This window comes from Coptis chinensis, chromosome 1 (genome assembly GCF_015680905.1).
Source record: "Coptis chinensis isolate HL-2020 chromosome 1, ASM1568090v1, whole genome shotgun sequence".
Lineage (NCBI taxonomy): Eukaryota > Viridiplantae > Streptophyta > Magnoliopsida > Ranunculales > Ranunculaceae > Coptis > Coptis chinensis.
This window is the reverse complement of record NC_141456.1, coordinates 39,477,234-39,492,863: the sequence shown is the minus strand read 5'-3', so window position 1 is coordinate 39,492,863 and position 15,630 is coordinate 39,477,234. Positions and strand designations below refer to the sequence as shown.

The 15,630-nt window shown below is 35.5% G+C and overlaps 1 protein-coding gene and 1 pseudogene across 3 annotated transcripts; both read left to right on the top strand.

Moving 5' to 3' along the window:
* Positions 1 to 1,210: 1,210 nt before the first annotated feature.
* Positions 1,211 to 7,224, top strand: LOC147523934 (dol-P-Man:Man(7)GlcNAc(2)-PP-Dol alpha-1,6-mannosyltransferase-like; annotated as a pseudogene). Its single transcript, XR_015202376.1, has 7 exons — positions 1,211 to 1,270; positions 2,628 to 2,815; positions 3,146 to 3,222; positions 4,465 to 4,528; positions 4,653 to 4,755; positions 6,626 to 6,697; positions 7,045 to 7,224. The product of XR_015202376.1 is annotated as a dol-P-Man:Man(7)GlcNAc(2)-PP-Dol alpha-1,6-mannosyltransferase-like (transcript).
* Positions 7,213 to 11,281, top strand: LOC147523933 (dol-P-Man:Man(7)GlcNAc(2)-PP-Dol alpha-1,6-mannosyltransferase-like). 2 transcript variants are annotated; one of them, XM_086600951.1, is made up of 7 exons: positions 7,213 to 7,281; positions 7,969 to 8,037; positions 8,125 to 8,207; positions 9,228 to 9,327; positions 9,882 to 9,947; positions 10,767 to 10,860; positions 10,953 to 11,281. In XM_086600951.1, exons 1-7 carry the CDS (start codon positions 7,244 to 7,246, stop codon positions 11,031 to 11,033), a joined length of 531 nt encoding a protein of 176 aa, XP_086457077.1. In that variant the 5' UTR covers positions 7,213 to 7,243; the 3' UTR covers positions 11,034 to 11,281. The 2 variants fall into 2 exon arrangements, with proteins under 2 accessions (XP_086457077.1, XP_086457070.1); XM_086600944.1 differs by lacking the exon at positions 7,213 to 7,281 and adding an exon at positions 7,360 to 7,821.
* The last annotated feature ends 4,349 nt before the right edge of the window (positions 11,282 to 15,630 follow it).

The following is a 15,630-nucleotide window of genomic DNA, read 5'->3' as shown; positions in this document are numbered from 1 at the left end:
TGTTTTAAATGGCTAATGGGCTTTATCAAAATCTATATATATATATATATATATATATATATATATATATATATTTTTTTTTTTTTTTTTTTTTTATTTTCTATTTAATATAATTTATGTTTTAATAAAATATAATATTAAATTAGAATATTAGCCGTGGTCCATGTGTCTTGATTTTTGAGACCTCGCCAGGTCCAAATTGCCGCATCGTGTCCAAACCCGACACTCGTACTTGTACCCCACCCATGCAACACCGGATATGAATTCATGAGTTCTCCATGAATTCTTCATTTCGACGTTGTGGACATATCTTGATTTGCAAGAATAAGATTGGATTCAGAGTGAATAGTAATCGGGCTAACAAAGTTGTTCGTGAACAAGACTGTGAACAATGTTTCTGCACAAATCTCCCAAAAAGCAATCTGCTCGATACAAATAATGTAGATTGAAGGGGAAGCAACACTTAATCAAAATCTACACTTTATAGAGCCTTAAAAGTCTCATCTTTATTCATAATCACTCAATAGTTTATAAACACAAACACAACTACCCCCATACTTAAATACAAGCCCTTATTTATACTAATAACAATAAAGCAACAACTAAACTAGTGGGCTCAATGACCCATGGGCTTGGACTCGACTAGATGTCCACATTAGTTTTCTTCAATTCAAAGGCTATGATGGCAGTGGAATCATATGCGACTTGTTTATGTCCCGGAGTCTTGGATACAAATACATCACATTTTTTGTAGAAAACTAGAAACAGGATTAATTTGAGTTACCCTACTGGTGTTCTTTTTTCACACTAGCCTTTTAAATTACTGTTCTCCCTCTATTATGGTCAAACTTCATGGACTAGCTCAAATTGACCACTTTTGCCTTATTCTTTCCTCTTTTCCCTCCTGTAGTCCTGTTGTAGCATAACCACAATCATAATACTAAAGATGAGGTTGAAGTCATCACGGAATCATTCTTTTGCAAAAAATTCATGTTTGACCATGAATCAGGTGTTTTACATCAACAAAAAAGGTTGGTCGAAATTGAAAAAAACACCTCAGAAAGTGAGAATGTTGAAATAGGGTCCTTTGCTTGACTTCTTGTTAGAAGTTTTAAGAAAGTTTGTCAGTAGAGGCGTTTGAATACTTGGTAACAATCTTGAAAATATTGTTTGTTGTAGATATTTAACTGATATTCTGCTATTTGTATGCAGTCAACTTGGCATATGGTTTTGGTTGAAAGGAAACTATTATGAAGCCCTGAAGTGTTTGGTATGTATGATGAAATCATTATAATCTAGGCTCCACCGTCTTTTCTTACTCGTGATCCACATTGATTGCTTTTACTTTAGCTACGTTAAAGCTAAGACATTATTTACAAAATGGTGTTGGTTTCCCATAGTCAAAAGAATACTCCAGGGGCTCAACAGATTTCTCTGTTACTTGGAAGATCTTCTGATAATGTCTTAGCTTGGAACAGAGAAACAGTTGTATTATTTGGGCTATTGACAAGATTGGAAGATTTTATAAGTCTTTCTTTTTTGTCCTTTGTTCACTTCTTCTGATCTCACAATGAAGCAAAATCCTATTCTGAACTTTCCTAGCACCTACCTTTTGAAGTCCAACTTATGCTGTCAAAGGAAGGCGGGGCGGTAGACCAGTTTCAGTCTGCCTTGGCTGCCCAAACGGCACCGGTAGGCTCCTTTGACTAGTCAACATACTGTTTGACTCCAAAAAAAATAATCCTGTGTTTTACAGTACCATATACTACATGTCTATATCTCAAAAATGAAAAAAAAAATGATTTCTTATTGGAATAAATCGTATTTCATAAATATTTTAAACACAAGGTGTTGGAGTGTCATGCAAATAACAAAATTACGTAGTGGTAAAATCACATTCATAAATATTTTAAACACAAGGTGTTGGAGTGTCATGCAAATCACAAATTACGTAGTGGTAAATCACATAGCTCATAGCTCAGTTGGTTAGAGCGTCCCGCTTATAAGAAAAAAGGCATTTTTTCTTTCCTAAAATTCTTGGACTACGTTTAGAACACCCCCCCCCCCCCTCTTTTTTTTTCCTTAAAAAATAATACCCACCCACCCACACCCACACCCATCCACATCCACATCTATATATAATTAACGCTTTGTGCTGCTTTTGAAAACGCCTCCGCCTAATAACCGCCTGGGCCACTGCTGATGGTCAGGTCACTCAGGTGACGGGCGAAGCGTTCTTGCTGAAAACCTGGCCAAGCGCCCGCCCAGGCGGAGCCTTTGACAGCTTGTCCAGGATATGCGGTGTGCTTCTCTGAACAGGATTCCTAAAATAGATAATTTCATTAGGGCAAAGAAATTGACTTTTGTCCTCTTTGTATGTCTTAAGGGGAGTCGGTGAGTCACACTCTCATCCACTGTCAGTACTCACGGGAGATGTGGTGTCACTCTGTCTGTCAGTCAGGGGTGGGTCGGGGGTAGTTCAACGGTTGGTGCAGGAGCTTTCCTTAGTTAAGAGAGTTCATCTCTGAGGGAAGCAGATTGTAGATTATCATACATTTTCCATCATGTGGGGTCCTCTGGCTGGAGAAGAATATGAGACAATTAAATTATATATCCCTATTTTGTAGGAGGTCATTATCTCAGTCAAAGAGCTTATATTCCTTTTATCTTAGTCAAAGAGCTTATATTCCTTTGGTTGAAAATGTGCTCCTGAGAGAGAGAGAGAGAGAGATCATTGCAGAAAACCACATGGATTATCTTCAATCCTGGGTGAGTTTGATTGCTCCAGGGGCGGAAGCCACTCCAACTATCCATGGTATGTTCAGGGTTTTCTTTGGATCTGGTGTCCTTTAGTGGAAGATATATCTCAAGGAAGTGCGATTGATATGATAGTGCAAATAAAATAAATTGTCTCTATTCTTTAATTAAATGCGGGTCGCCATTTCGTTGCATGAGTTTTATTGGCTGTTTTACATACCTATTTTCTAGTTATCAATTTGGAGACCAGTGACTTTGACTTCTGTTTGGTTTTATTGGCCTCAGTTCCCTTAGTAGTGTTTGAGAGTTTGCAATATAGATAAAGACACATTTGAACCCTTGGCATGTTATTGATCCTTTTTTTTTTTTTTTTTTTTTTTTTGCAAAGGTCAGATTTTTGCTACAGTTGTCTTCAGATGTGACATGCTGCCACTTATTGGTCCTATTGGCCTTGAACTTTTGCTGGTAAGTCTCCGATTTCGTATTAAACTCATTTGTGTTCTTAATTTGCAAAATTGCAAAGTTTTATCTGCTGTTACATGTGTCTAAATTTTATGTAAATACAAAGTTTTTGCGTGGAAAAGGATAAAAATGAATCATGAAGAATGCAGTACTCATTGTTGAAACTCAAGACTACACTCCAAAAACTGTGTTTTTGAGAATTTTAAAAGACCATACCGTCATGCCTGGCAAGGCAGAGAGGCTCACCTCATTTGAAGTTGGTGGATTCCTGAGGGCTATTAATTTACTCTTTCAAAAATTTTCAATGAAAGATTATAAAACTTTATGTAAATTTATACTCTCTCATCTCTGTCAGTCTGTGCAGTTAGTTTTTCTTTGCGTTGTAAAATTAAAACCTGTTAGGTGTTCCAACTGGAAAAATTTCTAGGATGAGATCATATGTATTACATGAGAAAGGAAAGAAAACAGAAAATCAACTAAATCTTTACACTCTTTAACTCCAATCTAGAAATTGCTCGTTGAGTCTGTTTTCTTGGCCTTGGGAAAGAACCTTGCCAGCTCCTTGTACCTATTTCAGGTGTTGGCATATGTCCTTTTAGCTTGCACACCAGTATACCCCAATACAAAATGTTTACGCGTAACGGTAATTTTGATGATATATATACTTTTTTTGCTCAGTCAAGGAATTAGCATAAGAAGTTCAAAATCTTGGTATTTGGTGAGACTCGAACCTGGATCTCTTGATACTCAAGAAATGTTTATATTATTTGGTTCTATTATTTCAAGATATAGTCGCAGTTCATAATTATTCCTGTGCATGGGTTACATCCCATGTTAAACTGTAACATCTACGTTGGTTATGCATGTGACATTTTTGCAATCCAATTGGCTTGTGAATATTTAATTTTGATCAGGAGTTGATAAGTTTTGATATTTGATTAATCTGGAGCTTTTCTAAGGTATAGCTCCCGTCTGAACTATGAATATATAGTCAAGGATCCAGACATCCAGTTGTTATTGTAGAGAAAAGAATGCTTGAGAGAAGCTGACATGCGACATTTCCTATAACCTTTTAGGGTATTGAAATAGTCTGAGATGACTGGTTTTCATCGTGTTTACTAATTGCAGAATTTTCTCCTGTGGTTTCCTGTTTCCATTGGTATGTGAAGTAAATTTGTTCAACTTAGGTGTTTTTTGGTTATGGTTAGACCACGAGGTTCTTATGATATTGTGTCTCTATGACAGAAAAAATTGATCTCACCGTGGAAAGCATTTAAAACCTGCATCAGCTTTGGTCTATTGTGCATAGGTTGGTTTCAAATTCTATTTGCTTGTATATTTGATCGCTTATTTCAAGGTTTGTTTAATTTCATTGTTTTATTACATCAATTAGTCAAGCAATATCTGCTAACAACATTCTGTTCAATACTCAGGTTTAACTGTAATAGTTGATACAGTTATGTGGAAGAAAGTCACATGGCCCGAATTTGAAGTTTTGTGGTTTAACTCTGTTCTTAACCGAGTTCTGAATGGGGTGTATCCTTTATGAAAGTGTAGAAATATTTACGGTTGAAGTCAACTAACACCTATTGTTCTTGAAACATAGAATGCACTGCCAGAAAGTTTAAGAGCACTGATCACTGGATCCTGGAGCAGAAGTTTCAATTCTAATCCTTTTTGGCACAGTACAGCACACCTGCCACTGAGAGAGGGATCAGTTGCATTTACAAGCTGTTCCCACTTATATCTGAAGTTGTGCTTTGATGTGTCAAGAGGGATCATAATTAAAACTTCTGGTCCTAGAGTATGATCTGTTCTCTATCTGTAATATCTGTTTGCATATTGGCATGATTTTTCTTTTTGCACGCTTTATGTGATCGTTTATGCTTTTGCCATTTTGATGACCAATTTCTTGTTTGTTACCAATTTACATCCATTTGAGTCATTCTTTAAATACTTATTAAATATTAAGGCATGGTATTGCATATGGGATGCCTCTCTAATCAGTGTCTGTTAGGCTGAGTCCAATGGTTTGGAGCGCTAAAACACCAAACCACAATACAACAGTGGATAGGGTTAGCGGGATAGCGTAATTGGACCCAATTGTTTGTTTTTTTACCCGCCAGTGGCATAGGCGTGTAGAGGAAAATCCAAAAAAGTCAGCCCATCTAGCCACCATTGGTAATGGCAGGTGGAATTTTTTTTTTGGCTTTGTATCCACCATTGGTAATGGCGTGTAGATTTTTCTGTTTCAAACCCCCTCCCCATTTTATCCTTTCTCCCAACTCTCTCTCCCTCTTTTGCCACCGAACCAAAACTCCAGCCGCCACACAGTATGGCGTGTAGATTAGATTTCTTCGATTTCTTCTGGCCGCCACTCGTATTGGCATGTAGACCGTACACTATATCGTTAAAACTGGCGGTATAGATAGGGTAAAGTTATACCGATAGTGTTGGCGGGTTAGCGTTTTGACACACCATTGGATCACAATTCCCGTCATATTTGGTGTTTTGTCGCACCATTGGACTTAGCCTTATGGCACTGTAATGTATGAGAAAATGCGATTGTAGGTGAATCCTGAAACCTGATTTTGGCGTGCTTAATAATTTCATCCTGTTTATCCTAAAGATAGTCCTTTGTAATCCTAGAATGGTCAGATGGAAGCAAATATTGTTTTCTTTCAATGGAGGGAAGAACCTATGATTAGTTTTTCGGGAAATTTCTAAACGAACAGTTACAACATAATCTTTCGGTTTCTTAGTTTACTATGGTCAACACAACCTGCAGGGTACATTGGAATTACATAAATATGTAACAGTATTTTGAAGAACTATCTTTATAGCTCCATAATGTTTCTCTTTATGCTCTTACCGATTAACATGATATACCAAGAGAGACGTATGGTCTATTGAGGCTATTATCAAATGTTTACCCATGGGTTGGGCAAGCTCTTCTACTCTGGTATATGTTTCTCTTAACGATATGGTTCATTCGAGGGAGAGATCTAGCATCAAGAAATAGTGAAGGGTCAGTGTAAATTGAGTTTTTTTTCGCAGATTCAATCTATCACCTCTCTAAATCCATTGTGGGGTGGTCCATTATGGAAGTGAGTAAAGTACTGCCTCATCAGCCCATCCGTTCAAACAATCTGTGTTCTCAGAAATGGGATTGGAGGGAGTAGGAGATATCATCAGTGGGAAGGCGTGTTTTTTCTTTTTCTTATTATGATTTTCTTTTGGCTCCTAAAATGGGGATGGGGTGCTAATGCAATGTATCAGGGACATCAAAGTTATGGCTTTCCGCATGCGCAAACACTTCTTTTTCTTGTTCGTGCAAAACTATTTGGATAAAATTATCTGCATCAAGTTGTCTATATTTGTGATACACTTAACATTGGCTTTTTAGACACATGCATTCCATTGGTACTTCACTTCAGCTCTTCCTCGTTCATTGCTTGCAGCATATCCTCTCTTTTTGGTGAGTGTATACAAATTATATGAAGTCTAAGCTTTGTTCCACCAAACAAGGAAGGATCCATGTACGGCTAGGATTGATTACAACCTTCCAAACTAAGTTTACAGCTAGAGAGATCATAAACGAATTGATGAAAAATAAAGAAGAAAATGTTAGAAATTCCAGGAAAGGGCTAAACTTATGGTTTAGAACAATTCAATTGGTTAGTAAAATATAAATCTATGGTTTCTAAACATGGAATATTATTTTAAATATTGTTGAATACAAGACTTTGATTCTTTTAATACTGCAGGTTGAGCTAAATTAGGCAAGAGAAACTGTCACATGGCTATATTTTGTTTCTTTTGTAGCTTGGCATTCTACTTGATAGGAGAATCGTGTGGTACATTTTGCCAGTTTTCTTGTTTGTTTTGCTTTACTCTAAGCTTCCTCACAAGGTAGTGTACATGAGATGTAACTTCAGTATTACCGATTTAAAATACAATTATATGTGTTACAATGAATATATGATGCCACAGGAGCTTAAGCTTCATAATTGGTGCAGTTCCCATGTTCAACTTATCAGCAGCGGTTGCAGCTAGCAGATTGTAAGTTTCATAATCTCTGTACTTATGTTTATGTTTCTACAGATTCAGGGCAAGATCTAATGAGTCAATCTTCTTTAGGTTAGCAAGACAAGGACAACAGTTTCCAATTAGGCTTCCTGGATCAAAGATTCATGACTGTGTTTTACGCCTAACATTGTAATGTTAGTACCATTTTGTAGAAATTATTGAATTAGGGAAGCTGCTTAGGTTTGCCATTTTCCGATAATATGGTTTCTTCCATTCAAGGCAAGGTATTTTTCTCTTTCCAAAAGAGACACTTCCTGGAGAAAGTACAAGAATGAATTAAATTATCAAACAAAGTTGAGAATAACAGGAATGCACATCAAACTGCACAACAAGACTAGTATTATTAGGATTTGATCTTTGTTTGCTTTGTTTTGTTTGTTTCTTTGATATACGCTTGCCAGTGTAAGTTTATGATATGCCATAAGCCTCCTTCATCTGAATGAATACTTCTATCAAGGTAAGGTAAAGCTAGAAGTACGCAATCGTCCAATCATAATGTTAAAGCTTATCATGGTAATGCCACTTTTAATTGTTATGTCCCAACAGTGCGTTTTCTAGCAGTATTTTGCCATCAGTTTAAGCACGGTTATTTAGTTCTTCTCAACTGAATTACTTTATCTTTCAATCAATATTAAAATTTCTCATCTTGTTTCTTTTCAGATATAACAATAGAAAGAAGGCAGTCTGGAAGTGGTTTTATCTCATTATGCTTGGATCTCTTCTGATTAGGTTTGACGTAGATTGCTTATTCTTGTAATCTTAGTTGCAAATAATACACCTCCTGTACCTCTAAATTGATGTTTTTCTTATTTTTAGTTTAGGGTGCTCTGGCATAACACTTATGGCGTCATATGAGAACTACCCAAGTGGCCATGCTCTGAAAGTTTTGCATCAGATAGGTGCTTTGGAACTTGAAGCTATAACATATATTTATGTTTTATGCTTTTGCCTTGCACATTTTAGACAAGAGCCGTGTGTTTTAGCGGACATTTTTCAAGAATAATTGGAGACTTGGGAACAATAGTGGTAGTGGACTAGTGGATCATCACCTGTAGTTTGATTAAACCACTCTTGCTGGACCCAACTATGTTCAAGACCTACAAATGAGGTCGTTCCCCAAAGAATGAGACATCTATGGTAAAAATTCAACGACGAGTACCTGGATTAAAGCATTTGTGCACTTCTGTGTATTTGAATACACATGGAAGACACATTTTAGCACTTTTAAGAACTAGTTTATTCCACTATGAACCCAAGATACAGACAACTTAGGAACACCCGAAGACTCTCAGAGGCAGGCGGGGAAAACCCAAGACCTGAAACCCCAAGACCCTAGATGGAAACCGATTGAACAGATAATACGCGTAAAACGACTTCAGAACGAAGATATCATGGAACATACAACACCAATCAAAAGAACTCTTCCCATTTCTAGTAAAATGAATTTTATTTCTTTCGTCAATACCGTTCTCGTACTGTGAGGAGACACATGAAGTTTGGTCTTGAATTACTTGCTCGTCATAAAAAACTATTTGAACCGCTACACTGTCAGAACACAATACTTTTATCTTCTTCCCATACTGAGTATGCACCATGATATGAAAGGTTCCAAAATGTGCACTCACTTCATTTTGTAGCTCATCAAATACAACCCCATGCATTGGCTAAAGTGTCAACAAAACTGACACAATAGTGAAAACCAATTGTAGAAGTAATAGGAGCCACGCCTGACATCAGAATGTTTGGGCAAATGAAGAGTATCATGTTTACTCTATACATGGAGGAATATGAGACATTTTGTATTTATAAGAAGTTATAATCAATCCATCATTTTGGCTATTGCTAATTTTATTTATAAATGTAATTATATTTGTAGACTGTTTATTGTGGAATAGATGATAAACTGTTCATTGTTGCAGCCTATGAGACAAACAAGAAGGTAGATCAGTGGGTTCATATTGACACCTACTCAGCAATGAATGGAATCTCCCGTTTTTGTGAGAGAACCGCTCCATGGAGGTATTATCACCATGCCTCTTGCTTGTTGTAACAGCTGCACACTCTTGGGCCACTTTGTTTGTTCGTTTGTTTTTTTTTGGTAATGACATGTATAATACAACGGATACCTAATCTTTGTGTAAGAAGTTTTAATTATGAAAAAAAAATCAGTTTACTAGTGCATATTGAGTTTTGTGAAATGTACTGCTTTTTGAATTACAAGTCGGTGTAATTTCCACTTTTTTACATCTTCGTCGTTCATTGAGGAGGTCATGGTGGCAGAAATGGCGTAGGTAGTAATGAGATCAGAAACTGCCAGCTTGATGAAGTGGCAACTAATAACCAAAGTGATTTTAATTTCCGTTGAAGTACATTGTACTTTTCCGTAATTAAGCCCATCTAATAGTACCAAAGAATGTGGATAATATATGACTGTTCTTTTGGCCTTCATATTACAGATGGACATATAGTCAATGTTTCTCGTTATGTAACTTGCTGTTTTGCCTGGTACTTCCAACATTTTGACCTTCTCTAATATTTCATACTTTTGGCATGAAATTTTTGGTACATGTCAGGTACTCCAAAGAAGAAGGAATTTCCATCCAAGAATTTTGCCTAAGAAATTTTACGTATCTTCTTAAGTGAGTTTTTATTTTCTTATGCACTTATACAGTTATACTGTACCTGAACTATCAAAAGAAAGAAACATGGCCGTCTAACTGCCAAATTTGGGTCATATTGTAAGAAGATATTCTGAGACCTTCATTAGCAAAATGATGAAGGAAGATGAGTTTTGGGTCATATTGTAAGAAGGCTTTCCGACGTTCTGTTGTGATATTTTGGCAATTTCATTTTTGCTATTTTAAAAGTGCTCATATTAGAGATCAAATAAAAGAAAGAAAAGTCCATGTTTGGTCTAAAAGTTTTGAAAAACACACTTATCTTTACCATTAGTAAATAAGAATGAAAAAGTGGGGCCTTTGGTGCAAGTGGGGCCTTAGTTTGTTGCCTAAGTTGCCTAGTGCAAGATTGCCCTGGGAAGAAAATGATATCCTGTCATTCGACGTAGAGGCTATATATATATAGGGATAGAGCCACTCCCAAAATGTACAAAGCCATATATATATGGAGAGGGATAGAGCCACATTCATTAGAGCCACATTGTGCACACATCCAAAAAAAAAATGTGGACTTAAAAGTTGAATTAAGGGCTGATTGTAGATATGATATTATGCTATATTCTGATTTGGATGGAGGCAGATGCAAAACTCAAGCAGGAAACCAAAAATGAACTCGGCATATTGGCTTGTTCACTCAGTTAAATGTTTTCACATCTCAGTATGACCTGATTTTTGTCTCAGGAAGCAACTTTTAATTCCTGGGGATGTAGGATTTCTTGATGTTGATATTGGATTTTCCCTTTCTTTTTGCAAATAATCATATGTTTGTCTCTTTAACAGCGAGCATTCCGAGATTGAAGGTTTCAAGTGTTTGTATGCTTCACATGGCTTCTCAAGAGCTCGTCTTCAAGTTGGCCTTCCTCCCATTGTATTGGTAAGGATCAATCCTATGCAGGAAGTGTTTAATGGAACAGCAGCTGTTGTTTAACTAATTATCTTCTTCACTTTCATGGTGAAACAACGCAGTTGAAGGAGCCCAAAGTATATATTCATGGAAATATTGGAAACCAAGGTATTAATAATTCAAGTTGGCCAGGTTGTCCTTGATGCCAGAAGGAACGTCTGAAAATGCAGGTAACAAAGTAGCAAATCCAGCAGGATTCTTCAAGGTTATGACAAACAGCACTACCGATGGCCTGACTGCATAGAATGCCGACTGAAGGCTTGTTTTTGTAGGCTTTACAGATGAAGACATTTGTTCAGAAAATTTAACTCTATATCTATTATACAATTCATCGTGATGAGACATATATGTACAGAAAATTATACTCTATATATAATTCACTTTGTGGTAATGACTATGTGTTGTGTGATGCTTGGCCGATTTAGAATAATTTCAGTTACCTATGCATTGGTAGATCAGTCGATGAGAAGTAGGTACTAATTTTAAGATATTCGGTAAAACTTGTTTGTGGTTATGTTACAAAGACGAGCATTTTGAATGGCTAAACTTGTATAACAGGCTAACGTTTCTGAGACAAATTAAAGATGTTTTAGAGTGGCCAAAATACTACCAATAGTACTCTGCATCCCTTCAAATTAATTTGTTTAACCAAGAGCCCGTAGTCTCGGAAGGCTGCTCTCTGGACGATAGTCACACATTCAAGATAAGAATCTAAAATAGGATGAGAACTGGTTCTCTACCCTGTTTACAAATAAGCAGAAAGTAATATACGAACTTTTAAGGATTAAAGAGATGAACAAATAAAAAATAAATAATTAAAACAAAAAAGTATTAGTGCAGGAGTGAAAAGACCCGATACGTAAATAAATCTCAGAAGGGATCATAACACTCTTACTTTTGATCTTGCACAATAGGAAGTTGGCAGGCTTTCTTTTGGTATTTACTAAAGGGTCTGTCCTGTTATTGACAGACCCCATTTTGTGTTGGGTAATTTAGGGTCTGAATTTATGTTGGGCACGACACCCAAAATCCGAACAAAAAATCCGGAAAAAACTGGTTAGAACCAGTTTCTTATGGTGATTCCATCGGGCACTCATCAAATTGGACTGGGCAATTTCTAAAAAAAAAAAAAAAAAAATTACAAGTTTGCCATCAAAGCTCAAACCCAGCAACCAATTCAACCGGTCTCGCCAAAACGAACCCCTCGGGCCGTTTGGGTGTGCACTCAAACGATCCCTCAATGTCGTTTGAGTATACACTTAAACGGCTTGACCAAATCGTTTGAGTGTGCATGCAAACGACTTCACCACATCGTTTAAGAGTACACGAACTCGGTCTGAGCCTGCCGTTTAAAACTTGGCTCTCTAGAATTCCATGGCCCCCTTGGTCACATCGTTTGAGTGTGCATGTAAACGGCTTGAAGATATCGTTTAGGGCTTCTATGGGTCGATGTGGTGATGTCGTTTGGACTAAAATAATTGAGAAGTTATAAAAACCAAGGAAATTACAAATTAACCAATGATTAGCCCGATTAACCAATAAAAATTGATTACATAAACACCAATTACACTTTTCTTATACATACATAAACACCGAACACTTTTCTTATAATACAAATCATTAATCGACCGTAATTGTACAATAATTTATTTAAACAATTATCTGCAAAATTGAATTAGTAATGATCAATTATCAACACATCCCAATTGAATTAGGAAAATTGAAATCCGATTTAAAAAATTGGGTTAGGAACAACACAATTAGTTACTCCAATACAATTACATGCACTCTGCATTATTTATCTGTTATGACATAGTATATATATAACCAAGTTAAAACATGTAATCAAACATGCCAAAATCTAAAATAATGTAATCAAACATGTCAAAATCTAAAATAATAATTTGTTTTATATCTAAACTTATTATTTTTTATTTTATTTTTTCAATTGTGAATCATAAACTAGTTTGGGGTTTGGGGTTCGGGTTTTGAGGTTTACTTAATTTCGTTACCAACATATTTCACTTAATTATTAGAAATAATAATTTGTTTTATATCTAAACTTGTTATTTTTTATTTTCTTTTTCAAATTGTGAATCATAAACTAGTTTGGGGGTTTGAGGTTTAGGGTTTACAAATTTCATACCGACACAAAAAAATTTTAATTTCAAACATATTTCACTAAATTATCCAACTCTAAAATAATAATTTGTTTTATATCTAAACTTGTTATTTTCTATTTTTTTTGCTTCAATTGTTATATCTAAACATATTGCTGCTTGTTGTATATTTTGTTGATTTTAAAGAATCTAGTAAAAGTTTGTTTTTAAAATGAAAAAAAAAAAATGACATTTTGATAAAATTTCGTTAAAGATTGATATCTAAGTTTCCAAGTAACAAGTTTATCTCTGTTTCTTAAGGTTCTAATTCAGATATCAAACAAGCTTATAGCTTTTCCAGTTCTCTATTCATAAGGTACCAATTTCTCTTCTTGGTTGTTGCTTTGAATTTCCAACGCTTTGGTTTTGAATCAATTTGCTTACTTTTAATCATTCTCTGTTGCATTCATGATTTGGGGTTCAATATTCTAAAATTTTGAAGGTGCTTGATGTCGTTCTTTGTTCTAAGCTTCTAACTAAGTGTTTGATCTGCTCAAGGTAACAACTAACGTGTGTGTTTTAGTGTAACAAGTTTTTGACATTAAGATTTTAACTTATGGGGTTGGTTAAACTTTATATTTTTAAGTAAAATATTGTATCTTTATAGCTTCATATACGGCGTTCTCATGTTAAGTTTCTTGTCAGGTTTTATAATCAATGAGGTTTTTCTAAATAATATTGGAATTGTTTGATAGATAATAGAAGCGAAAAAATATTCTTGTAGCTTAATGTAGGACTGTCTTGCACTAGAGCATTGGATTCACATCAAAAAATAAAATCATCGTTAGCAACTAGTAATTACTTGTGCTTCAACCGTAACTTCAAGCTTCAGTTAATGAAGTAGAGGTTTATTGTGTTAGTGTGAACGACATTTTTTTGTTTGGAATGGGGTTTCATTACTCATGCTAAGTCTTGCTTCACATAACACTTTGTGTATTATTAAGGTAAATAAATTGCCGTCTTATTTTATTTTTTCTATTGACTTCCCAATATAAAACTTTTGGTCTTTGATGTCAAGGTTTGGATTTGGATCAAATAGCTATGTATATTACTAGATATTATTGTGCACAGGCTTATGCATTTCTGGGGTTGAGATATTTCTCTGATGTGTTATATATGATCCACTCTTATAAGGAAAAGAGTGATAACACAATTTAATTTTGTAGGTTGTCAATGAATATATTGTGATAAAGAATGTGATCTGCATGGTGGCTGGCCACTTAGAGTCGTGGCGAGAGGTATCGTGCAAGATGTTGATCCTAATACCGAGTTTGGTAAGAGGAGATTGGAAGAGGGGAACTTCAATGTTCATGTGAACGTGGTTTATGATGGAGGTGTTGTACTACCATTGCCTCAAGATGATTGGAAATTAAATTATGATAAGTTTGCATTGCTAGTCCCAAGCCCAGATAAAGGAGGAGGGAGAAGGATGGTGGGTAATCCTAAGTATTTGATTTTTCTTTTGCTTATTGGTATATTTTTTGTTTTGTTAGTGATGGTGACAAGGAGAATGCATGTTGAGAGAGGTCTGGACACACCGCGCGTGGTCAATGTGTATGATACACATCTGTCCTCTTTAATAGGTAAGTTAACGATTTCGACAATATTAGCTATTCTTTTATGCAGTCTGTCTTTGGTTTTGAAAGCTACTTTTTTCATGTCTAGAATGGCAATGCATCAACAGATACTTATTCAGATGACCATAGCTTGTACTAGTTTAGATTACTATGTACTGTAGCCAGGAGCAGTGGACACAATATTCCAGATAATCTTAGACTAGACTAAGATGCAAAAGCACCAAGACTTATCTGATTGTCATGTTTTTTTCCTGGTGATGGCATATGTTTTGTTTTGCTGGACTGATCCAAGGAAGTGAAAGAAATAAAAAAATCATGAAGACGTACTTGTCGTGATACATAGTTCTACATTGTAAGCAATTATAGTCAGGTATCTTCTCTTTTCCGAATTTTCGAATAACACGTGATTTTTTCATTCCAATGCTAATTTATTATGTTATGATTAAATACAGTTCAAATAACACATAATTTTGTCCCCATATTTTGTGTACTCTTTACATTTTTTACTTTTAGGTCATGTTAGTGATCAACGAGACTAGTAAGGAAAATGGACTTAGACAGACGAAATATTGAAGAGTACTTAACCACTGATTCCATTCACAAGCCTCATGAGAAGCTTCTATTGTAAGCCCCCTACACTTTTCTTAATTCTTTCTGTTGATAAATTTTTATGTGTTTTTAGTTGGACTACTTTGGAATTGAATTTATTTAATAAAAAAAACATATGTTTAGGCTCGATTTGCTCAACATTTCACCTACGTTAACTGAAGCTGCTGGTGCTATTATGGATATAAGTAGTTATTTTTCTTACTTTTCCGATTTATGCTTGTTTCTATTCATGGCGAGAAACTCATCTTTTACTCCATCCTTATATTGTTTTTGTGTAGGATTCTTTTACGTGTTGTTTCAAGTCAAATCCCCTAGAGCCTTGGAATTGGAATGTGTACTTGTTTCCATTGTGGTGTTTTGGCGTGGTGGTTAGATATGGGATACATTTTCCTGTT